This window comes from Meriones unguiculatus, chromosome 1 (assembly GCF_030254825.1).
Source record: "Meriones unguiculatus strain TT.TT164.6M chromosome 1, Bangor_MerUng_6.1, whole genome shotgun sequence".
Taxonomy (NCBI): Eukaryota; Metazoa; Chordata; class Mammalia; order Rodentia; family Muridae; genus Meriones; species Meriones unguiculatus.
Window position 1 is genome coordinate 189,724,652 of NC_083349.1, and position 25,091 is coordinate 189,749,742.

General features: G+C 40.2%; 1 protein-coding gene across 6 annotated transcripts in view; it reads right to left on the reverse strand.

The window, feature by feature from the left end:
* Positions 1–25,091, reverse strand: part of Dmxl2 (Dmx like 2) — a 133,579-nt gene that overhangs the window by 46,086 nt on the left and 62,402 nt on the right. For all 6 annotated transcript variants that reach the window (XM_021638670.2, XM_021638674.2, XM_021638671.2 and 3 more), the window contains exons 14-20: positions 19,298–19,387; positions 16,657–16,780; positions 13,801–13,920; positions 11,878–12,105; positions 8,114–9,766; positions 4,544–4,654; positions 2,287–2,456 (exon numbers count right to left, since the gene is read on the reverse strand). In XM_021638670.2, coding sequence (XP_021494345.1) covers positions 2,287–2,456; positions 4,544–4,654; positions 8,114–9,766; positions 11,878–12,105; positions 13,801–13,920; positions 16,657–16,780; positions 19,298–19,387 — 2,496 coding nt within the window. The remainder of the gene's footprint in view (positions 1–2,286; positions 2,457–4,543; positions 4,655–8,113; positions 9,767–11,877; positions 12,106–13,800; positions 13,921–16,656; positions 16,781–19,297; positions 19,388–25,091) is intronic.

The window sequence follows — 25,091 nt, forward strand, 5'->3', positions numbered from 1 at the left end:
TACACCAGGATAGCCATGACCTCTCTATACAGTCGAGGGTGGCCTCAAGTTTAGGGCAATCCTCCTGCCTCAGCCTCCTGAGTGGTAGCATTATAAGCATTCGCCCCTATGTTTAGCTTGTTTTGGACACAGTACCTTACCATGAAGCCTAAACTAGCCTGGACGTGTTCTGTAACCCGGCTGCCTCCTAACTGCTGACCCTGTCCTGAGCTTCTCAAGTACTAGGCTTGTGGGAGCATGCCTTAGAGTCTATTTGTTTGTTTTCAAATAAAATACAGTTCAAAGAGTAATGCTTAAAAAATTCGTCTATTCCATTACCTGGGCATAGTGGCATATGCCTTTAATCCCAGCACTCAGGAGACAGAGGCAGCAGATCTCTGTGATTAATTTCAAAGCCTGACTGGTCTACATAGTGAGTTTCAGAACAGCCAGAGCTCCACAGTGGGACCATGTTTCAAAACAAACAAAACAGATATTATACAAAGCAAAATAAACTGACAGCATACTGCATAGAAATTTTATGAACATCAAGTCTGAAACTCTTATGTGCACCCACACACATGTACACACAATTAATAAATGTTATTTTAAAAAATTGTTCTCAAAAAAAATCTCAAAATGTACAAATTATTTATCTCTAAAAGGTTTTCTAGAAGTTCAAAAATATCATTAAGGTTTGCTAGTAGAGGTAGGAGGATAAGGAATTCACAACCAGACTGGGCTATGTAGAACCCTGTCGCAAAAAAAAATATTTTTTTCCTTAAGGAAGGGGGAAGCAATAGAGAGGGGAATAGAAGGATACACATAATCTGAAGGAGAAAAGAGAAAAACAGGAATGGGGGCTTTAAGGACGGAGATAAATACAGAAGAAAGAGAAGGAGGGTAAAATAACAGGGATAGCTGAAAATATCAGAAGGAATCTGTGCTGACAGTTTTTTCAGTCGACTTGACAAAACTAAAGTCATCTGAGAGGAAGGAGCCTCAGTTGAGAAAAGGCCTCCATAAAATCAGGCTGTAGACAAGCCTGAAGGGCATTTTCTTAACTAGCGATTGATGGGTCCGATCCATTGTGGATGGTGCAGTCCCTGGGCTGAGAGTCCTGGGTTCTATAAGAAAACAGACTGTGCAAGCCAGGGGAGCAAAGCAGTAAGCAGCACTCCTCCATGGCCCCTGCATCAGCTCCTGCCTCCAGGCTCCTGCCCTGCTTGAGTTCATGTCCTGACTTCCTTTGATGATGAACAGTGATGTGGGAGCATAAATAGGATAAACCAGATAAACCTTTTCCTCCCCAAAGTTGCTTTGGTCATAGTGTTTTATCGCAGCAGTAGTAATCTTAACTAGATAGAATCATTTATCTACCTAAGATTACATATAATACATTTAAGTCTGTATAAACAGACACACACACACTCACACCTCACATAATTTAAATTAAATTTCCCCAGCTGGGCTGACAGTGCTGCCCCCAAGATCCATAGAGTATCCGACAAAAATCTCAACACCAGGCTTAAGAAGTCCACTTTTGATTTGTTGGCCAGCATTGTCCAAGACTCCTTGAGGTGAAAGTCTCTATTGATGAAGACACCATGCAGTCTACAAAGACACAGGACTCAGAGCTGTTCTGAGCTGAAAGTCTCCTCCCTGAAGACTTGCTTTCATGGTACCAGAAGGAAGCAACCAACAGTTCGACCAGCTATGATGCCCATCAACTACAAAAGCACCGTATCGCTACTGGTGCAACATTGGTATGCGAGCCTGGGCAGTAACCCACAGTCAGGCCTACAGCAAAGACTTCAGGCCTTCCAACAAAAGGGCAATGATGCCTGGTACTAGGAATCTGCAACTATCCATGGTAGCAAAATCATGAACCTTGAAGGAGAACCTGTAACTGCCACTTTACTCAAGTACCATAATCCATAATTACATACTAAACATTTACCCTTATGCTCACAGATAATTATAGGTTGTATCTTCATTAAAAAAAAAGTCACCTTGTAACAGAGGTCATTATAGAAAACCACAACTGAACAAAATGCACTCAACAGGTGACTATGTGGTGCTAAGCTGCAAATGACACATCGACAACACAATTCCTGCACTTAAGGCTCAGCAATCGTTGCAGAAGAGGTAGCAGAATGATTTGTTGTTGTTGGTGGTGGTGGTGGTGGTGGTTTTTCAAGACAGGGTTTCTCTGTGTGGCCTTGAACTCACAGAGATCTGCCTGCCTCTGCCTCCTGCAGTGCTGGGATTATAAGTGGTCAAAAATATATAATAAAGGAAAGTTACCTTTTCAATGCATCTTCGAAGTGTGTTAACATTCCTCACCCACCAGCCTATCCCCATAGCTCTTAATTCAGACCACTGAGGGTCCCCTCTTTGAATTGCTGGAATCATATTGATAAGTTCTTCCTCAGCTTCAGAATGAAAAGCCCAGGCAAAATGGCAGGTAGACACACCTAAAATGGAAACATGAAATAATAACCTTAGGAACTGTAACAATAACAATGAAACAATATTCTGCTTAGTTACATATTCCTTTATTTTAAAAAGCATTGTCAATCAGAAAGAAAGAATAAAGGACCTCTACCATCATTCAGGATTTTATTCTGTAAGCCTCTGTATTCAAGATTGGTGACAGGACACATAATAATACCCCAATCTCTTAACGTTTCTTCCACATATAATTCCTTTTTTAAATACAAAAATAAAGATATTACAAAATGATATATTAGTGTCACATGCATGTAAACCCAGTACTCAGGATATCAGAAATTCAAGGTCATCTTCAATTTGAGCCCATCCTGCTCTACATGAGAAGTTGAAACAAAGACTAACAATGAGATATAATCAATGAAAATTAAAGAAAACTGAGTACCAAGCTACTCATGAGCATGCTCACTAACAAAAAACACTGGTCAAGTCAAAAGCTTTATTATTTACCCTGCCATTTACCTGAGGATGGCATCCTTTGGCACTGAATTTAAACCTGCTCCATCCTTTGCTCTAACCAGAGAGCCAAAGGTCACTTAAAGCAAGCTCTAAATTTACTTGTAGTTGCATTTAATATAAGAACTATACAATAGCCATGAGCTCATCTCTCATCTTAGAAGGGAAGGACAGAAAGACCAAAAGACCTACCAAAAGTGAGGGAGGAAAAGGAAGGGAGGGAGGATAGAAGGGAGGAAGAGAGTAAGGAAAAAGAGAGGGAAGAAGAGAAGGGTAGGGTAGGGTAGAGTAAAATGTATCAAATGGTGGTAAAAGGCTGAGTTTTGACAGTACCAAACACTACTTTTGACTATAAACAAGTAATCACTCTGAAGGACAGTTTGCTAAGACTCAACAAGAGTTAAAGAGTTTCACACTCTGACTCAGTAACTCAACTGCTAGGAAACTAACAAGAAATATAGACCAATACAAAAACCATTTATAATAAAATATCATGAGGAAATAATGAGAATATATAAATAAAATATAAGGAAAAATAAACAATAAAAGCAAAATAATTAAATATAAGTATTTATATGTAAGAATGTAATATAATTCACTACAATGATCATTCAAATTTAAAAGTCAGAAAAATGTAAAAGCCTTCAAAATAAAGGTTGAGTAGATGAAGTATGTTTCGATGCATAACAGAATCCCATTTTTAATGAACCATGGTAGCACACCTGTAATCCCAGCACTTGGGAGGTGGAGCAAGAACTGCCACAACTCTGGGTCAGCCTGGGCTACACAGTATGTAGTAAGACTTCACTTCCAAAACGGCAACAACAAAATACGAGATTTGGGTTTTCCAAAAAGCATACAGTCTAAACAAATGAGCACCAGACTGAGAGTCTAAATGTTTACAAATAAAGAATCCTGTTTCCAGAGTAGTCACTCTAAAATTCTATAGTTTCTGTAAGTAAGAGGATGATATAAATCTGTCTCAAATGGGGGTGTGGCAATATGCTGGACCAAAGCAAATGCACTGGGTCATTGTGGGAAACCTTTTCAAAACATCAACTTCCTTGACAGCAACTAAGCACACTGATTTAAGTAAAAATGAGTGAAGTGGGGCCTGGCTGGGCACACCTTGAAGCCCAACACCTGGAAGCTCAAACAAAAGGATCACTAAGAGTTCAAGTCCAGCCTGGGCCACACAAAGAGATCCTGTGAAAAGAAAGGAAGCAGGGATTGCAGGAAGCAAGGGAGCAGAGAAGAGGAGGAAGAGAGGAAACGGAGATGATAACACAAAGAATGAAATTTACACGGTTTTTAAAGAGAAGGCATCAGAAAAATTCAGAGCTGTGCTGCAGAGGTACACAGCGTACCACAACCTTAGGCCTCTGTTTGCTACTACAACTTTACCACAGTCTCAGAAGCCGAGCTGTCTGAACAAAGGTCGAAGAGCAGGGCAGAGCTGAGGACACAAAGGAAACGCGAGTGCGTACACGCAACATGAAGATCTCAGGGTACTGGCAGGCGTGTACATAAGATCCAGCTGCTTAGACACAGTCACCACCACCAAGTAGTGCAAACGTTTGACCTGTAACTGGAGTACCTTGGTGAAGGAGCTGGACGCGGTATAGCGGAGGCAGTGATGTTAACAGGCATGTGTGCAAGCGCATTGCCAACAAGTACCTCAGACCACACTCATCTAACGTGTCTCTGCCTGTAATTAAAGAGAAAATGTGTTAAGGGTTTCAACAGCCACAGACAAAGGGGTTGAGCTAAACATTAAACTCTGTAATAATCTGTACAGTATATATATTTTAACATACTCCTTTGTAAACAAGTTAGTGTCTTTATAAAAGATGTATAAATATATTACATTTATATTTAATGTAAAACAAATATTAAAACTCCTAAGTAAAAATTGAGAAAATAAAGTTACAAGTACAAATAACATTAGTATCTATACTTACTCATAATGAAAGCAACAGTGAAATCTAGTGAAATGTATTAACTAATAAGTAAGTTTGTTGGACTGAATGAGAATGGCCTCCAAAGGCTCATATACTTTAACACTTGGTCCCATGTTTGGGAAGGATTGAGGGTATGTCCTGCTGGAGGTGTGGTCACTGGGGGCCGGTTTTGAGGTTTCAAAAACCAACATCCACTCTCAGCTTGTTCTCCTTCTCTGCTCGTGGACCAGATGTTAAGTGCTCAGCTGCTTCCCCAGCACCATGCCCACCTGTTTGTCTGTGTGCTCCCATGTTCCCCACCATCATGGTCATGGACTCACGCTTGGAAACTAAGCCCCAATAAACTTTTCTTTCTGTAAGTTGCCTTGGTCATGGTGTCTTTTCACAGCAACAGAGAAGTAACTGGAACATTAAGTCAGTTTGTAACTCTTGGTAGATTTTCCTACATGTACTGAGATTTTACTGACAGAAATTGTATACTAAAGTGAAATTATCTGTTATAAGACTTTGTAGGCTATTTAGCTTGACAAAAATAGCACAAAAAGATTTAAAATTTTATTTTCTAGGCTAGATTAGATTTAAAAGGGTAACTCGAAGCTTTGCCTTGATTCCACAAATTTTCTTGTACAGATTTGATAGTGCTCAGTGAAAACGTGGACAAAGATATGAAAACACAGTGAGTGAATAACATTTAGCAGCAATGCAAAAGCATGGACAGATCCTAAGCCAGCAACTGGCAGAGTCCTCAAAAAGTGAAGTTTTCCAGAAGAAAGCAAAATATTTACGAATCAAGGGTGTTCTGTATCATACAATGGAGCCAGGAATAACTTCACTATGGGGTGAAACCTGTGCAGAGATCTGAGGTTAGAGAATGAGCACTGCATAGATAGGGCGATCCGACAGATCTGGATGAGCATTCTACGCACAGGAAAGGTAAAGGCCCTGAGAAACGAAGTGCTCCATGTCCGTGGGCTAACAAAAGGCCCAAACAGGGAGTGGAAATAAGCACAGATCATGTAGAACCTATAAACTACTGCAAAGTTCCTACAGTTCAGGAAGCCACTGCATACACTGAACAGAGGACCGTCAGGCATGGCAGCACACAGCTAGGAATTCTCTGTGAGTTTGAGGCCAGCCTGGTCTCCATAGTAAGTTCCAGCCAACCAGGGCTACATAGAAAGACCCTGTCTAAAACAAAAAAGAATGAATAGACAAACAGGCAGGCATGAATGTAATATTGTCCCCACTAAAGCACTGGTTTCTGTTTGAAAGACAGAGTTGATATGAATGAAGCTGTCAGGAGACTTTCTCAATAATTAGGCAGAAAACAACTGTGGCTTGAACCACAGCACAGGAGATGAAAAATGACTATATTCTGGATATAATAGAAGTGATACATGAGAGCATGTACCATTGATAGGACAGAAAAGTTGTCTCACCAGACAAATAGAAAAATTCTTTTACTTAGGATTCTTTGGCTGAGATGTACAAACCATTTAATCTTTAAGTGCAATTTTCCACCTATGAAATAGGAATATCCACTCTTGCCTTATCTACTTCATGAACGTCCACTATGACCAGAATAATTCACAAAGTGTTAGCCAAAGATAAAGCTTTGTATCAGAAAGTTTAAACTTTTTTTCATGGATTGTAACAAGTATTTCCTTCTTAAAAGATTTATATTTTTTTTAACCTCTGTGTGTGTGTGTGTGTGTGTGTGTGAAAGAGAGAGAGAGACTCTGTGTCTATATGGGTATGTGCACATGAGTGAAAGTGCACATGGAGGTCTGGGCTGGGGTTACAGACTGTTCTAAGATCTCAATGTGGATGCTGGGAATCAAATTTGGGTCCCCTGTAAGAGTAGCAAGCACTCTTAAAGGCTCTTCAGCCCCAAGGCCCACTTTCTTAATTCCCCAGAGAAAAACACCTAACAGTATCAATTATTACAACACCAATTGTAACAATATCAGTTGTACAAGAAAAGCTTAAGGTTGTTTTGGGGGTGGTTTTGCTCTATTGCCAATAACCTTGAAGCAGTTACGAGTTTCTGTTTCTTCATAACATAACTAGAAAATGGGTCATAAATAAACCTTCTAAGGTTTATTATTTTAATCTACAGAAGGAAAATCAGGGGGCTATACTGTAAGAAATTAAACCTGTGAAAAATATTTCTAACTGGCTATGGAAAATATGTTTTCTCCCAATTTAAAAGTTTTAAGAAAAGTTAAAATTACAGTCCTAAAAGCAACAATTTTTCCACATATGAACACTATGCCATTTAATGCCTGTATAACTGTATGTGAGTGCCTTAAATTTTCTAAGGATTATTATCTTCATGCGTAAAACTATACATTATTATATACATATATACATAGTAATAGTCACCTACCCACCAGAGGATTATGATAATTAAATGGGATAAAGTATCTGGCACATAGTAATTCTTCATTTCTCTACAATATTTATTGCATGAATGAATGAATGAATGAATTAACGATCAATAATTTTGTTTCCTTTGCTAATGTTATTCTTTATAATTAACCCTATTTCCCTTAACTAGCTGGACAGGAGAGAATGAGATCCAATTTCAAATGGCAAGATATATACTACATTAAGTGTCTAAAATTTTTGGGCAAACTTATATAACTATAAAATATTATTTATGGGGCTGGAGAGTTCAGCAGTTAAGAACACTTAATGCTCCTTCAGAGGGCCTGGGTTCAGTTTCTAGCGCACACAAAGCTCTGTAACTCAGGGTTCAGGGGATCTGATATAGGTAGTAGGCATGCATGCAGGGCAAATATACATAGGTAATAAAAAAATTCATCAAACAAAAGAAATCTTTTTCAAAAATTATCTATGCCTCAAATGAAAAAATAAGCAAATTGATCCATGAGCTCCTTTAAGCTTCATGATACAAAAAAACAAAACAAAACAAAAAAGGGTCATTTTTATCAAAGAAAAACAACAGCATTAGAATCAATGTTCAGTGAGAATGCACAGACAGCACAAATCCACATGTCACACAGGCAAGTGACAACCTTGCCTCAATGGTTTTTTCTTTTATAAAGAAACATATTCTATAACAATTATCCATAGGTCTTTTTTTTTTCCCTATAAGGGCTAAAAGAAAACAACAATTTATTGCGCAGATAACACAATAGTTGTGTTAGTTATAAGCTTCACATTCACAGTGACCTGCTTACCTGAGTAGTTCTTATCCCTGTTCTCATCAAGCTCAGTACTGGTAGTGGCCACAGTATCAGCCAACGCTACAAGGAACATCTGCTCCAGGCGGGTGAGTCCTGGCAGGCTTGAGTGCATTAGATGACTTGATAGTACTCTAGCATGTTCCTGGCCAAAATACGCCGGTCCATACTGTGACAGGTTTATTACTTTTGATTTGTTCTCTCTCTTTTCTGGCTCTAAATCGATATCATCTGTTGTTATCTCCTGGACTTGGAACAGCTCCGAATATTGATCCTCTGGTTCGCTTTCAATATGGTCCTCGTAGCTCTGGGGCTTTTTTGTACTCTCTTCTGAAATTCGGTAGGATGTGTCCTGATCTGCAGCAAGCAATGCATGCAGCGGTAGTGGAGGAATAGAATCTATCTCAGTATAATCTCGCGTACCATCCTTTCCAATGGTAACGGTATCCTTTGCTGTACTGCCGCTCACACTAATGGTTCGAGAGAGGTGCCGCTTACTTCCTTCTCCAGCATCAGCATCCCTAACTATTGCAACTTCACCTGCAATACACTTCACTAAATGGGAGAGAATGGCTTTAGCTCTTCTAACTTTCCCTAAGTCCATCAACTCTAACAGCTGAGTTGGATGATACTGTGGGAGAGTGGGCGAGAGAGCATGTGCGGCCTCAAATAAGCCACCATCTTGAACCACAGTTGGTGAACAAAAAACATCATCAGTGACAGCTGCTCCTTCAGCAATACTTTTTCTTGTGGATTTAAAGGCGGGATGACCATGGACTGCCTCTTCGCCAGGGCTATCCGCCTCAATGTCTCCGAATTTGACAGAATGCTTCCATTGGGCGTATACATGCATTTCACAGTCCATTCCCACCACCAGTATCCCATCTCTCACCCAAGAGAGAGAAACAGGCAGTGAAGGTGTGCCATCCACAGAGGATACCAAGTCTATAGATCTCAGAAGAACCCACCTTGACCTAACTCCTTGCTTGATACTACCACCTAGTGGTAAAGTAATGACAGCCACTCCCTCCTTACTGTTGGTTTGGTCAGTTACGATCCCGGAAAGTCTCCCATACATGAAGATATTAGCACCAACTCCCACTGTGAGAATGTGAGAGCCATCTTCTTTTGACACCCAGTCCAAATGTACTAAATGCTTGATATTTGGAATAAGGTACCTATCCTTACTTAAAAATGCATCTGATTTGCTATATACAAACAGATTACTGTCAACACTGACCCTTGAATCAAGTACACTCCCAACCTTAACCAAATCATCAAGATGGATGGTCTGTTCTAAAACCCACTCTGACCCTCCTGTAGATTCGCATTCGAATATACAGACATGCATAGAAAACTCCTTAGAAATAAAACCATTGTGGTGGATAGGCTGTTTGTAGGCCACTGCCAGGCGGCCTGTGTATGAGCAGCTAACAGCAACGGGCCTGCCCACAATGCTCACAGTACTGCTGTTATCTTCCCCTTCATCATTCATCAATGGCCATCTCCTCCAATGATAGGTTTCCTTCTCAGCGCTTGAGTTAGTCTCCATGGAACATTTCCAGAAGCGCACTTTATTGTCCGAGCAAGTTGTAACCACTAAGTAAGGTGCAAGGCATACTGGATAAATTGAAGAGGAACTCAGGTGACCTTTATAAAAGGAAAGAAAACAGTCGTACTCAGAGACTCACACAATGTGAGACTGATCAACGGACCTTAAATCCATTATCTGTTTAATTTATCCTCTCTTAATATTGAACCAGAATCCTCATTCCTGTCTACCATCACTAACACTTTCCATTTGTTGTCAGTATAATGACTAAGATTTTTGGGTCAGAAGAGCTGAATTCAAGTTCCAATCCATCAATACCTTTGGAAGAATAGGAAAACCACTTAAAGATGTAAGTCTGTTCCATTTAAATAACAAGAAGCAATTATTATTCAACTTGGGATGTTACTGTCTAAGAGACATTTGAAAGCATTTCATAAAACCTCTGTAAATAAAAAAAAACTCTGTAAATATAATTTATTTGTGAGTTTCAACAAACAAATGAGCATATTCCAAACTTTTCAAATATTTTAAAAATTTATTAGTTATGTGTATGTGCACATGAGTACAAGTGACCTTGGAGGCCAGATATGAGCGACAGATCCCCTAGAGCTATAATTCTAAGTGGTTAGAAGCCACCTGATTTGAGTATTTACTGTAGGTTTCTGGAAGAGAGCAAATGTTCTGTATTTGGAAAGTATACCTGCAGTCCAAGTACTTGGAAGGCAGACGCAGAAGGGTTAAAAAGTTCAAGACTTTCCTGTATGTATTCCTATATCCACATCAGCTTGAGTTACAAATAAGACTTTGTTTGTCAAAAACTAAACAAACAAAACCAAAACAATTTGCCTAGATCTGCGTTGAACACAAAAGCCCATAATAAGTCCCTCCCTCTCTTTTTTCAAGACAAGGTTTCTCTGTGCAGCCTTGGCTGTCCTGGACTCACTTTATAGACCAGGGTGGCCTCGAACTTAGAGAGATCCACCTGGTTCTGCCTCCCTGAGGGCTGGGATTACAGGCATGCACAACTATACCTGGCTCAATAAAAGTCTTCTCAAGGTAATCCTTCAGCTGTGAATGCAAATCTGTCTTAAGGATTAAAAAAAAACCAACTATACTCAGTGTCACCCACCAGAGAGCCAATTGAGACTGAACCTGCACTTTGGTTTGTCAATATCACTATTCTAGGAATTCTCCAATCAGAGCGCCATAGGGGGCAAGTCCTTTCAAATGTAGCCTCTAGTCCAATCCTTCACCTCATCTACCTTACTAAAGTCAGCATCATTACAGGCCAGTCAAGTCCAGTTCTGAGAGTAGCATGGATGGATGGATGACCGACAGAAGCAGACAGACAGACTGAGCATTTATAGAGAAGGAGGCGTGGGCACAGGTCCACATGTGTAATGGAATACACATGGAGGACCCCTGCCACTTTCTAGGACCAGAGATTGCACTCAGGTCATCAGGCCTACAGAAAATGTCTCTACCAGCAGATCCATTTCAATGTCCTGAAATACGTTTTTTAATGTGAAGGATCCTGTCTACATTTAATCCTATGATGGCAAAACATTTCTATGCAAGTTACTGAAGCTCCTTTTGGTGTTGTAGTCCCAGCTACACGGCTTAGTAGGTAACAGTGCTTGCCCCCAAGCCTGATGCTCCAGTGTGATCTCTGAACCTGCCGGAACTGACTCCAGCACAGTATGTTCTGACCTCCATGTGTGTTGTAGCATGGGCCCTCCCAATAAATAAATAAATGTAAAATATTTTAAGACTTCACTCTGTGCTAATCACATTTTAGCTTTATTATGTATGTGTGAACAAGGTCTGACAGACAGATTTGAAGAGAAATGTAATCCCAACACCCAGGAGGCTAAGACAGAAAGACTCTCCTGAGTTCAAGGCCAGTGCCAACTACATAACAAGAAAAAACAAAGAAAAGGGAGAATAAATGCAGCTTCTTAGGAGATAATTTCAGACTCTTTCTTAGTTACCTTGAAGCATATATTTAAAACTGTTTGGTTCCTTCCCACCCCTCCAAATGCACATGGTCGGAGAAAACCAGCAAATTGAATTTATCATAAAAATTATTAACAGAAACATATTTCTAAACAAGTAGATCACTACAAGCAGTAACTTCCTCAATGTCACTGTAGCACATATCAGAAGATGACACTCTGGGCCATCACTGCTCAGTGTCAGAACACTTTACCTGCTGAAGGTGTTGCTCTTATGACTTCAACGGCTTCCGGCAGATCCAGCGGCTGGCTATACACCAGTCTGGAGCTCAGAATGAGTTTACTAGCAGTTTGAAGATTGGCAATGGACGAAGAGTGTGGCATGGAGCTCACACTAGGGGAGGTTTCTGGAGAAGACTCCACATTCTTCTGTCCAGGTACTGAAAGCAGACTATCAGATGAGATGCCTTCTGCAGCTTTAGCTTTGCAAATAAATTTGAGATCATTATCACCACTACACACATAAGAGGAGACATTTTACTATTCTCTAAATGTTTCTTACAAGTATTCCCAGTTCTGGGGAGACAATTTTCAGACTCCTTCTTGGTAACCTTGAAAAATACATACTTTTCAACTATTTTTTTCCTTCTCACCATGACCAACTCCTTCACATGGGTATTTCAGGTGAGAACCACAACATATGAGATCTAAAACCTTAACTTACACAGTACAGCATCTCTAAACCTTAAACACACTAAAAGCCTAAAAAATGTATCGACAAAGCCTAAAAAATGTATCAACATACAAACACCCATGTCTAACCCCAGAGAAACTATTTACAAACACCCTAACATCAGAGACACTGATTACAAATATCCGTGTCTAACCTCACAGACAATGATTGCATCAACTGCAGACAGACCACAGTAATCTGTACTCTTAGTAAGCAGTCTAGTGGACTAACAAGATTGCTTAGTAGATAAAGGCACTTGTTTAATATTCATAAAACTGGGTATAGCATAATTATTAGAAATAACAGACTCATTTGACAGTTCTTAGTACTTTGTGCTAGCTAATTTAAAACATTCACCTTGAAAACTAAATGACACATGTCTGAGAGGATAAACCAGTTACCCTGAACCAAAGAGTACATATAACATTACGCATTAAAATATCACACTGTAATCCATAAAAAAAATCTAACTACCACATATAAATTAGAAAAAAAAAAAAAAAGAAACACATGTAAAATATCTTATTACCCCAAAACAGTGAACTCAGTATGGTATGGCTATCCATGTGATTCTTTACTTAACAATTATCTCTCAGAAAGCAAAGTTGAAGAGTCAATACAGCCTACATAGTAAGCTCATAGCTAGCCCAGGCTATATAACGAGATTGTGCCTCAGCAAACGAAAGAACAAAAAGGAAGCGGACACGGAAGCACAGCTCGTTTATAACGTCCTTACCGAGGGACCAGAACAGGGCACCAAATGCAGTGCTACAAGCTGCCCCGTTCAATGTCTTAGCTTTGTAATTAATCTGAATGTATACAGTAAAGCATGTGAAAGAATTTATCATGCACTACTGTATTTCTTAATGTTAACCTTCAGATGTTTAATCATATTTTGCCACAACTGTTTCTCATAATGTTAAGCTGATGCACCGTATATCAGAGAGCTACGCAAGACTCTACAAAATGTCCACACTGATTCTGCCATCAGGGCCGACTGAAAGACATGGCATCCACAAACAGGCAGCAGGCACTCGGTAAGTGTTAACTAAAAACGACTCAGTCACTTTTTTTTTTTTTTTCCCAGAATGTCTACTCTGCCCCAGACTGGTTTATTTTTAGGATCAGTCTGTTTCAGAAGTTTAGCATGGCTGCATGTATCTTCCAAATCTAACACTCAAGAGACTTAGGATCTTGGACTGGGCCTTGTAACAGCTTGGGCTATAGCATGAGAACCCCCATCTCAATAAAAATAAAATATATCTATGTGTATTAAATATACATATTTAAGTGAAGAAAGTCTAGAAGAGGCTTTTACTCTCATTCATCAACTCAATTTATAATTCATTCTTTCCTTTTAAAGAATCAACCAACCTAAAGCATTTTCTACAAAATGTCTTTATTTTACGACATCTCTATATAAAATGGTAATATGATTACTTACCTAAACATGCTTGTACAGATTTAAGATGAAGGCGCCACATATGAAGAATAGAGTTATTATTGCTGTCCTTCTCAATGACTACTAAAAAGAATTTTTCTGAAAACGGTGGAGGGCGATATCCTATTGTTCAAAGGGAAAATAATTAAATTAATTTTTTCTGTAGGGCTAGAAAAAATTTAATGGTAAAAAAAAAAATAAAGAAAAAACACCTCTTGCTATACATGGAAGTTAGAAAGAAAGCAAATATGATTACTTGAATATGACCTGTCCTTTCTAAAACCCTTATGATTTAATTCCCACTGTATTAAGGCATTAAGAAGAATTAATCTGATTGTAGTATTTCCAAGGTGGCACCTTTAAAAGGCAGCAGGACTAGAGGAGGCATCAGGGTGGAGTCACAATGGCTGTATACTGATGGCTTTCTAAGAGGGAGTAGGAAGAGGTTTTTCCCTCCCTCTCTCTATGTGATATTCTGAACTGCCCCCAGGACTCTGCCATCATCAGATGCAGCCTTTCAACCTTGGACCAAACATCACAAGCCAACATCTCTCTTCTTTAACATTTATATTGTCTATGGTACCGGACTACTGAAATACATCAGAAAACAGACTAGTCAGGAAAAATTCATTCCAAGGATGATTTTTAATATATTTTTGTTTCAAAAGCTACATAGCAATCACAACAAATTGGGCTCTGTCAAATTATACAAACAGGGCAATGAACTGGCTAATGGATAAAGGAGCTTGTTACACAAGCCTGGCTTCCTGAGTTCAAGTCCCAGAACCCTCGAAAAGGAGAGGAGAGAACTAACTCCACAGAGTTATACAAACTCACATCATGCTGTCTTACATACACAATGATAAATAAAAGTTAAAATTTAAAAACACATAAAGGCCAACACAAAAGGAATCCAAAGATGGACCACCAATCAGGCATTAAAATTAGGCATGAAGGTCAGTGAGATGGATGGGGTAAGGCCTGACTTTATTCAACAGAGCTCGTGCTGTTCTCTGAGCTGCACACATGCACACTCTGGCTCACAGGCCCATGCACACATATACACATAATAAATAAATAGTTAAAAGAACAAAACATTTTCATCCCATTATACTACCTTTCTAATATGAAATAAGCTTTTTAAAAAATCGTAAGTAACAGAGAGAGGCAGTGGTAAAGGCACAGAGAAACTTGCAGAAGTTTCATGTTTGAGTACATTTTTCCTGTTAACAACTGCGTTTGTTAAAAGTGAAATAAAGATTAACATTGAACAACACAAACTTTCTTTTAAAGTGAAAAGGTGAGCATGGGGAGCTGGCTCAGCTGGTAAGTGCTGTTCACGCAAGTATGAGCATCAGAGTGTAGCCCAGTGTGCACATGCACATAAAAACACGTGGAGTCAAACACCTGAAAATACAAAAAGGCATCAACTATTTATTATATGATTTTGAGGTTAATTTCATGAGCTTGATAACGTAAGCAAAACTTGTCCTTCAGACATGCACGTAAGGTGCTAAGGAGTGGGCACAGTGACTGCTCTGCTGGATAGTTTTATGTAAATCTAACACAGCGAGAGTCAGAGAGGAGAAAGCCTCAATTGAGAAAATGTCACCAAAAGATCCAGTGCAGGGCATCTTCTGAGATAGTGATTGATGGGGGAGGGCCCAGCCCACTATGAGCTGTTCCATCCCTGGGCTGGTGGTCCTGGCTTCTCTAAGAATGCAGGCTGAGCACGCAAGCATGATGACCAAGATGAAGCAGCACTCGGCCTCTGCATCAGCTCCTACTTCCAGGATTCTGCCCTGTTTGAATTTCTTTCCTGACTTCCTTTGGTGAAGAAGTGCGCTGTGGAAGCATAAGCTGAATAAACCTTTTCCTCCTCAACGTGCTTTTGGTCACGGTGTTTCCTCACAGTAACAGAAACCAGAGCTAAGACAGCTGCTTTCCGAGACTAGCTGGGTTCAGTTATCAGCAAGTCAGCAACCACACGGCAGCCCACAACTATCCTTAACTCCAGTCCCTGGGGATCCAACCGTACCCTTGTCACCTCCACAGGCACCAGGCACACACTTGGTGCAAACATACATACAAGCAAAACACCCATACATAAAATAAAGGGTTTTTTAAAAAACATTTTTTAAAGCTAGAAAATACACAAGTAAGGAAGAGGCATGTATAAAAAGAAATATGTGTGTTTAAAGAAAACTTATAAAATTGGGAGAAAAACAAAAAAGAAACTATGCATACATGCATACAACAAACAAAAGAGAAAAATTTCAAGAAACATTAAGAAAAAATTATTTGCTTAACTTAACAGAGGAATAAAAAATACTTCAGAGGAGAATGAATAGGTATTTGGAAATCCTTTGTAGAGTGTTACTCATTACAGAGAACAAATTTTTAGAGCAGGACATACCTTTTCATTTTAATATAGCATGGCTTCATAAATACCAAATCCTAATCTACAAAAAGTACTTGATGTTAAGATCTGAAGTTAAAACTAAACATTATACTGTTTGTTTTTGAAAGATCTTACAGAAAAACTATTTCCGTTCAAAAAAGGGTACCACCAAGAGCTGGTCCTCTGGAAGAGCAGAAAGTGCTCTTAACCAAGGTGCCATCTCTCCAGCAATGACTAACAACAGCTTTGACGGGTGTCCAATGTATGTGCCCCAAAGCTTGAGACTGACTACCTAACACACACACGTGATGAAAGCTTCGAGGGTTTTTAATGATCAAGCAAAGTCACTTTTTTGTTTTTCCAGATGAGATTTCACTGGTTGGGGAAGATATGGAATGACAGCAAGTCAGTCCACTTCATCAACTGATAAACAAGCCTTGCCTCCCTCAAAAGCATACCTTGTGACGGCTGAAAAAATATTTCTGCTTCCTTTTCCTTTTTCTCCATGTCTTCTTTATGTGGTTTATACCCAATAATGAAGTCTTCCTGAAACACGTGCAGTAGCTGTGTATTTGAGCCACACTACAAATGAGATAAGTGAAAGAGTGTTTCATTTTTGAAATTCTTTATCTCCTATTCCCTACCCCCCCCATATGGAAAAGAAAAAAATCTCTATACACTGTCTATTCTTAATCTAACTAGAAAAAAAGTAGCAGTAAAAAAATTACTAAGATGTTCCTGAATTTAAAAAAATACTTTCAAAGATAGCATAGCTAAATGCAAAACAGAGCATAAGGTTTGTGTCTCAAAGAAAACCACTGGAGCTAAAGAGCTGGCGCAGAGCTTAAGCCCAAAGTTCAGTTCTCAGAACTCAGGTCATGTGGCTCACAACCATAACTCCAGCTCCAGAGGATCAATGGCTCTGGCCTCCTTGGACACCAACATTCACATGTAGTTATCCAGAATCAGATACATATACCTATACATAATTAAACATGATAAGAATAAATCTTTAAACATACTAAAAAACACAGATGTAGTTAAGTGACCTGAACCACTTTCGTCTCTGAGACGACAGCTAGAGAGGGCTAGCTCACTAGACTAACAGACAACCAGCAGATTTTCCAAGTCCATCAGAGGGCACCACCACCAAACACAAAAACCTGAGAAAGGTTCTCAAAGTGCTTCCTGTAGAGCACTTAGTGGAAATTGTGAGAGAATCTGTTTACAGTAGATACTAATCTTTGCAGAATTCATTTAGATGAACGTGTAGAGGGCTGCTGGAAGGAACTATGAAATGCACCACTGGAGATAAGCTGCACGGCCATGTTTCCAGACCACACAGAGAACACAAGCAACCACAAACCGCCACCTAGAACCAACTAGTGAAATTCAAGGAAAAGGCTGGATCCAGGCCAGCCTGGATCCAGCCTGGATCCAGCCTGCGTGAGTGTTAAGACCACTCTATGGCAACACTGCAGACAGCAGCTTTGATTAGCTGGGCACTGAATGGACTGCAATCTTTAAAAGTTAGGGTAATTGGTCTCCTTACACAGAATACAATAAAATATTAGATTAAGCCACAGAAAGTATATCAAAGGTTTTTTTTTTGTTTTTTGTTGTGTTGTTTTGTTTTGTTTTTTTGTCTCTCTAGGTATAAAAGTATAAAATCTCTTTTAAAAGTACGGCCATTTTCCCAAAGAAGAAAACAAATGAAGAAGTGTAATGCCTTCATGGATACAGAACTCAGAGAACAAGACAGTCATAAAAATGAAAGCCTAAAATCCCAGTACTCAGGGGGTTAAGACAGTGGTAAGTTCCAGGCCCAGCCACAGAGCCAGCTGCCTCAAAAACAAACCAAAGAACAAACAGGGAAGGAGCAAAAGAAAAAAAAAAAAAAGAGGCTTGAATCAGGGAAGAGGGAACTATTGACAGAGGGAAAAGTAGACAAGGGAGGAAGGGGGAAGGCATGGAGGGAGAGACAGATCAGAGAACACACTGGGAGCACACCTGCACTGAGTTTTAAACCCTGAGGCCTATAAGCCAGTCATTGATCGATTGTTCTACTTCACCACCCTTGTGCTACTAAAAATCAGAAGCAGATGAGAAAGGAATCTGATGCAAATGTAAAGTAAAAAAAAAAAAAAAATACTAGGTGACAGTGGACCACACCAATATCTCATGGTAAAGAGAGGAAAGGGGCCCAAGTGGGGGAATGCACCCTTCTAGATTTCTCTGGAGTAGAAAAAGAAAATAATTAGTAGAATGTAAAGCACAACGATGCAGCTTGAGGAAAGAAAAGTTACGACTTCCTTAGAGGCGTCATTAGTAACTTGAGTCTGGAAGCCCCATTTCTGCTACCAAAAGCTCATGTGGTAATTTCTCCATATTCAGAAAGAACTTCATTTCCCTTAAGAATGCAAGCACCATGGAAAAAATGAGTAAGTCTAAACTTGTCTTATTCTTCATTTTGTTTTGTTTTAAAGATGTAGTTATTTCCTCAAAGTAATTTTTTTTTTTTTTTAATTTAAATGGCTGTGCTTTCTTTCTCAGTCCATGAACATGACCTGAAAGAAATAAACATTACAGGGATAAGTGGACTTTAGCACTCCTTGGGTAGAAGGGCTTTCCTCTTTTCCCAGATAGGAGGTAAGAGGAAGCCTGATTATACAAAGGGTTATGAATACAAAGTAAAAATATATGCTGATACTACATTCATCTGCATTTAATGGATCTCATTAAAAAAAGAAAAGAAAAGAGGCCAAGCAAGCAAATGCTGTGTGCAAAGCTAATAGGAAGGAGAAGCCACATCTGGAGTCTGTGCACAGCTGCACTGTATGTGCCCTCAGCATGGGAACACTGGGGTTATAGTTTTGAACTTCCTTTAAATAAGAGATAAAGATACAGATAGAAGTCAATTAGAGAGCAGTAACTCCTAAGTCATTAGTAAAATTACCCTCTCACTTTGGGGATCACTAGACATTAGATGTTTTACCAAATGAGAATTATTCTAAAACTAAAAAATATAGACAGAAAACACTGAAATGAAGAGAACCAAATACAGCATATAACATCACCAATTCAAAAGCATGTTTTTACTTGGTCAGTGATTGCATCAAGTTCAATAATGCAGCCTGGTCGAGCGGTGGACTGTTGGCTCACAATGTTAAACACCTCTCCAATAAGTTTCTGTAAACAACAAATGCAAAATGTCAATGATCAACAAATTACCACTCTCCTGTCAATATGAGACAGCATCAGACACTAAAGCCCACCCAAATAATCACTGATTGACAAGAAAATTAATATATTCAAAGAAATATATCCAATTTCCATTCTCATTTGTTTTTAAAGTTAAGAACTTAGCAAGCTGACAATATTAACATAAATATTATAACTTCAAAGCATTTAGCTATTTCAGTGTCTTCATCAGGACCAGTGTGATTAAGGACCTAGTCCAGTGCCTGAATGTGTGGCATGCAGCTCTCTACATGAAACACAGGGTTCACGACTGACAAGATGACAACATTGCAATGAAGAAAGTTTGCATCTTAAATCCCCAAAATGGGGAGATCTGGATCTCTTAACACTCCCCAAATTTCACAGTGCGAGGGGTCTTGCCCCCACCTCCACCAACAAGCCATGTTTTAAATAAACACTGTCAATAACTAAATGCCTCAGCACCCATCTCCAATGTCCAATGCCTTTCTCTGCCTCCAGGCCATAACACAGTTTAGATCATCCCAGTTCAGCCTGAGCTCAGTTCTAAGAGGAAAGAACATCCATATTGGATGTGTAGGATCCTTCCAATTTGTATCAGTAGAATTCTGGAGAGCAATGACTGCGATAGGTTCTGGGGTAATAAATCATGAGAGAGAAAACAAGTGATTAAGTAGGGCTAACTTTATTGCTATGAGTACATTCACTCAAGAGTCAAGTTTTAAAGTATTAGCTCAAATACCTACAATTGCCTTCGACATTCTGCTGGTTTTTGTCACTGAAACCTGGGCTCAGCAGTGACCTACAACCTGCGAGGCTAAAATGCCAGGCTTTATCTAGCACAAAAAATTACTGCTATTCAAAGTATATCAACAGACCAACAGCAACAAAATAGTACCTTTTAAAAGTGTGTTGTGCATTTACACTTTAACAATATCTTCAGGTTTGTGTGTACGAAAGTTTAAGAAGTGCTGCTGGACGCTGGGTGTCCTGGTTAGATTTTTATCAACTTGACACAGGCTTGAGTTATTTGAGAAGAGGAACCTCCACTGAGAAAATGACTATCAGACTGGGCTTCAGACAAGTCTGCAGGGTATTTTCATGATTGTCATGAGAGGGCCTAGCCCTATGGGGGCAAGTCGTCCTGGGTTATAAGAAAGCAGGCTGAGCAAGCCCTCAGAGAAATGACAGTAAGCAGCATTACTCCATGGCTGTGCTTCACTTATGCCTCCAGGTTCCTGACTTGAGGTCCTGCCTTCACTCAGTGATGAAGTATGACCTAAGACCTGGAACATGAAGTAAATGCTTGCCTTCTCAAGTTGCTCTTGGTCACAGCAACAAAACCCTAACTAAGCCACAGGCCACACTGGAGTAAGCCTCTAATTCCAGGACTGAGGTAGGAAGATCAGGGGTCCAGGGCAACCTAGACTACACAGTAAGTTCCAGTTAAGGGCTGAAGTGTATCTCAATGGTAGAGTGCGTACTAAGCTATCACAGGGCTCTGAGTGACATTCTTAGCAACAGACACACATACACACACACACACGCGTTGGCTGCACACTGACTCCACCTCAATCACAGATACTTAGGTCCCACTCAGAGAGACTGATCTGAAAAGTGAACTATGAGCTCCTTAGGTATTTCTAACACATAGCCAAGACCCTCACAAAAAAAAAAAAGATACAAATTCCAGCAAAGGGTTTGTCTTCCCCCCTTACAACTCTGTATCAACACTATAACTAAAGAGTTTGCCAGTGCAGAATCCCACTCACCCTATGACCAAGGAATTCATACCACAGTAGAAATAACTTCACTTCCAATCAGTACACTTATTTTACAGTGCAGGGTAGCACAAAAATTAGCTGGATGTAGGTAAAGCACAGAACTTCAAGAGTACAAATACAAACAGGATCAAGATAAGTGATATTTTAATGTGGTATCTTCTAAAACAAAAATTCATGTCAGGAGGTGGTGGCACACACCTTTAATCCCAGCACTCAGGAGGCAGAGGCAGGTGGATCTCTATGAGTTTGAGGCTAGCCTGGTCTAAAGAGGGAGTCCAGGACAGCTATGACTACACAGAAAAATCCTGCCTCAAAAATCCAAAAATAAAATAAAAGGTTAAAAATAAAAATTATGCAAAAATCTATAATAAATAAAATATAAAAATGTAAGTAAGGATCCAATAATGCCTTAATTATCCTGAAAGCAAAACAAAAACTATATAGATATGTTCTGTTTTTGTTTTTGTTTTTTTAAGAAAATCAGCTGACGTGTATTATAAAGTTTAAGTTTACATATGCCCAAAGAAAAAGATTAATACTAGTTTTATTTTCTTGACTCTAATGGATGGAAATATATTAGTAATGTTTTCAAAATCAACTTATTTTCTTGTCATCAGTAAACAGATATGATCTATTAATCTTCTTCTGTAGAATGACGCTGCTGCATAATAAGTTGATGAGGATCTGGTTTAGTTTCCAGCACCCACATGAATATTCACATCTGTCCATAATTCCACTTCAGAATGATTCAACCCTTCTTTCTGGTCTCCAGGGGCAATGGGCACACACATATATACATGCGGGTAAAACACTCATGTGCATAAAATAAAAATGAATCAATATTTTTTTTTAGGGAAATGAGTAAGATGCCACTAAAAATAAAAGCTGTGAATCGGGTTCACCATACCCAAACACAGGGTGATCTACAGGTTTTTCAGATTTACCACACTGTGTTCCACTTACTACTCTTCTAATGAAACTGCTCTAAGGACACTCAACACTGACTGACAGTAAGGCCCAATTGCTGAAAATAACACCTACCCAACTTGCTGAATGAGGGGAAGTCAAGCTGGTGCCTACCTACAGCCTTCATCCTACCAACTAGTGTTCAGAGTACTGGAAGGCACTCTGCAGGCTAGCAAAGGGAAAAGATAAACAACCAGCCCTTCAGTCTGCAATGGGGGCCTGCATGCCAGATAAGCTGGTTCAGCAGCGGCTCAAAGCTTGCGTGCCCAACCAATATCTGACTGCATGTAAGGCTCCTCCATGAGACGGCACCATCCCTGACACTGCACAGGTGACCAGGAACCTGAAAGTACGATAGTCCAGGGACCTATGAGAAAACTACTTACTACTCTGCTAAAGGAACACAGCAACAAAATGACTCCTAATGACATTCTGCTATACTCATAGATCTGTATTTTGCTCATCCATCATCAGAGAAGCTTCCTCTTGCAGTAGATGGGAATAAATAAAGAGACCCACAGCTAGACCATGTGCAGAAAGTGAAAGACCTAGGAACACGCAGTACTAACTGTGATGTCTCCATCAAGTGCCTCCCCTCAGAGTTCAGGGCACTGGCATAAGGTAAGATTGTAAGAGACAGGGGACAGAAGAAACCAGAGATACAAGGCATTCTAAACACAACAGGGATGATGCACAAATGAACTCACAGGGACTGTGGCAAGCATGCGCAGGGCCTGCACGGGTCTGGGCCTGATGGACTTCCAGTGCTGAGAAGTGGACACAAGCCCCCAGCCCTAACCCAGAAGCTATCCCCAATCAATAACCACTCACAAAGGAAAACTAGTTCCCTCCAATAAGTTTCACTGGGAAGACAACCCACTCTCAAGGCCAGGCCTCATGCCTAGCAGTAGACACCAACACAAAACAAACTCAGGGACACTCTTGGAGGCTCTCTGTCTCATGATGCACTCTCAAGAATTTTTTTTAACTTTACAAGTCCTCTGCATATATATTATGCCTTCCAGTTTTGTTTTTATGGGATTTCTGTGCGAATGTGTGTCCCTGCATCTATGTGTGTTTCTTGTGCTTTTTCTTCTGTTTATTTTGTCTTGTTCTGACCTGTTTGTTCTTATTTTATCTAATTTCACTTTCCTACTATAATTTTAGGTGCCTGCGTGTATCCTATTAAGAGGAAGAAAGAAACATGGATTTGGGTTGAAGAAGTAGGGAAGGTCTGTGGGGGATGGGCTGAGGGAGGAAAAACATAACCAGACTATAAGGTATTAAAAACATACCACAGAGGCCTCTGAAAGGCTCTACCCTGCCAAACTCTGGGCAGAGTGCAGGGAATCTTATGAAAGAAGGGGGAGATAGCAAGACCTGGAGGGGACAGCAGCTCCAAAAGGAGAGCAACAGATCCAAAAAGTCTGGGCCCAGGGGTCTTTTCTGGGTCTCATACTCCAACCAAGGACCATTCATGGAGATAACCTAGAACCCTTACACAGATGGAGCCCACGACAGCTTAGTGTCCAAGCGGGTTCCATAGTAATGGGGACAGGACTGTCTCTGACATGAACTGACTGGCCTGCTCTTTGATCACCTCCCCCTGAGGGGGGAGCAGCCTTACCAGGCCACAGAAGATAACAATGCAGCCACTCCTGATGAGACCTGATAGGCTAGGATCAGAGGGAAGGGGAGGAAGACCACCCTTATCAGTGGACTGGGGGAGGGGCATGGGTGAAGAAGGGGGAGGAAGGGTAGGATTGGGGGGGGGAGGGAGGGAGGTACAAAGGGGATATAAAGTGAATAAACTAATTTAAAAAAATAAAAATAATTTTTTAAAACTTTTTAAAAAATTCTTCTCTCATATATTACAACCTGACTGCAGTTTCTCCTCCCTCCTATCCCCCCAACCTCTCCCAGTCCCCAGATCTACACCACCCCTCTCCTCAGAAAAGAACAAGCCTCCCAGGGTTATCGTCCAAACATGCCACAACAAGCTAAAACCAGGCACATACTATCATCAAGACTGGATGAGGCAACCCAGCAGGAGGAGAAGGTCCCAACAGCAGGAGTCAGAGTCAGCCCCCTGCTCCCACTACTGGGAAACCCACAAGAATACCAGGCTACTCTAACATAATGTATACAGAGTACCAAGGTCAGACCCCTACAGACCTTATCTCTCTGCAACCCTCAGGAGTCCTGGTCTGTTGATTCTGTGGGCTACGTTATTGTGTTGTCCTTGACCACTCTGGTTCCTCCAATCTGTCCTCCCCTTCCTTGGAAGGACTCTCTGAGCGCCACCTAATGTTTGGCTGTGGGATTCTGCATCTACTCCCATCAGTTGCTGAGTAGAGTCTCTGATGATTATGCTAGGCTCCTGTCCCAGAACAATCTGCAGGCAGGACAAATTATAGGCTGAAGGTTTTGTGGCTGGGTTGGTGTCCTAATCCTCCGCTTGAGGCCTTGTCTGGTTACAGAAAATGGCCACTTCAGGCTCCATGTCCCCCAATGCTAAAAGTTTTTGCTAGTTTTGAATCTTATAGATTCAATGGACTTTCCACTGCACTAGGTTTCTGCCTTAGCCCCAAATGTCTCAAAATTCCAGTTTTTTCTCCCAGTATTTTCTCCCTCTCCTCTACCTATACCAGATCCCTCCTGTTCACAACTCCACCTGCCCCTGTCTCCTGGTAAAATCTATTCTATTTCCCCTTGCCAGGGAGACTGATGCATTCCCTCTTGAGCCCTTCTTGTTACTTAGCCTCTTTGGGTCTGTGTATTGTAGCATGATTATCCTTTACTTTACAGCTAATATCATCCTGAGTGAGGTAATCCAGACCCAGAAAGACAAACATGCTATTTTCTCACTTAAAATAACACTCCATTGTATAAATGTTCCACATTTTTTAATCCATTCTTCATTT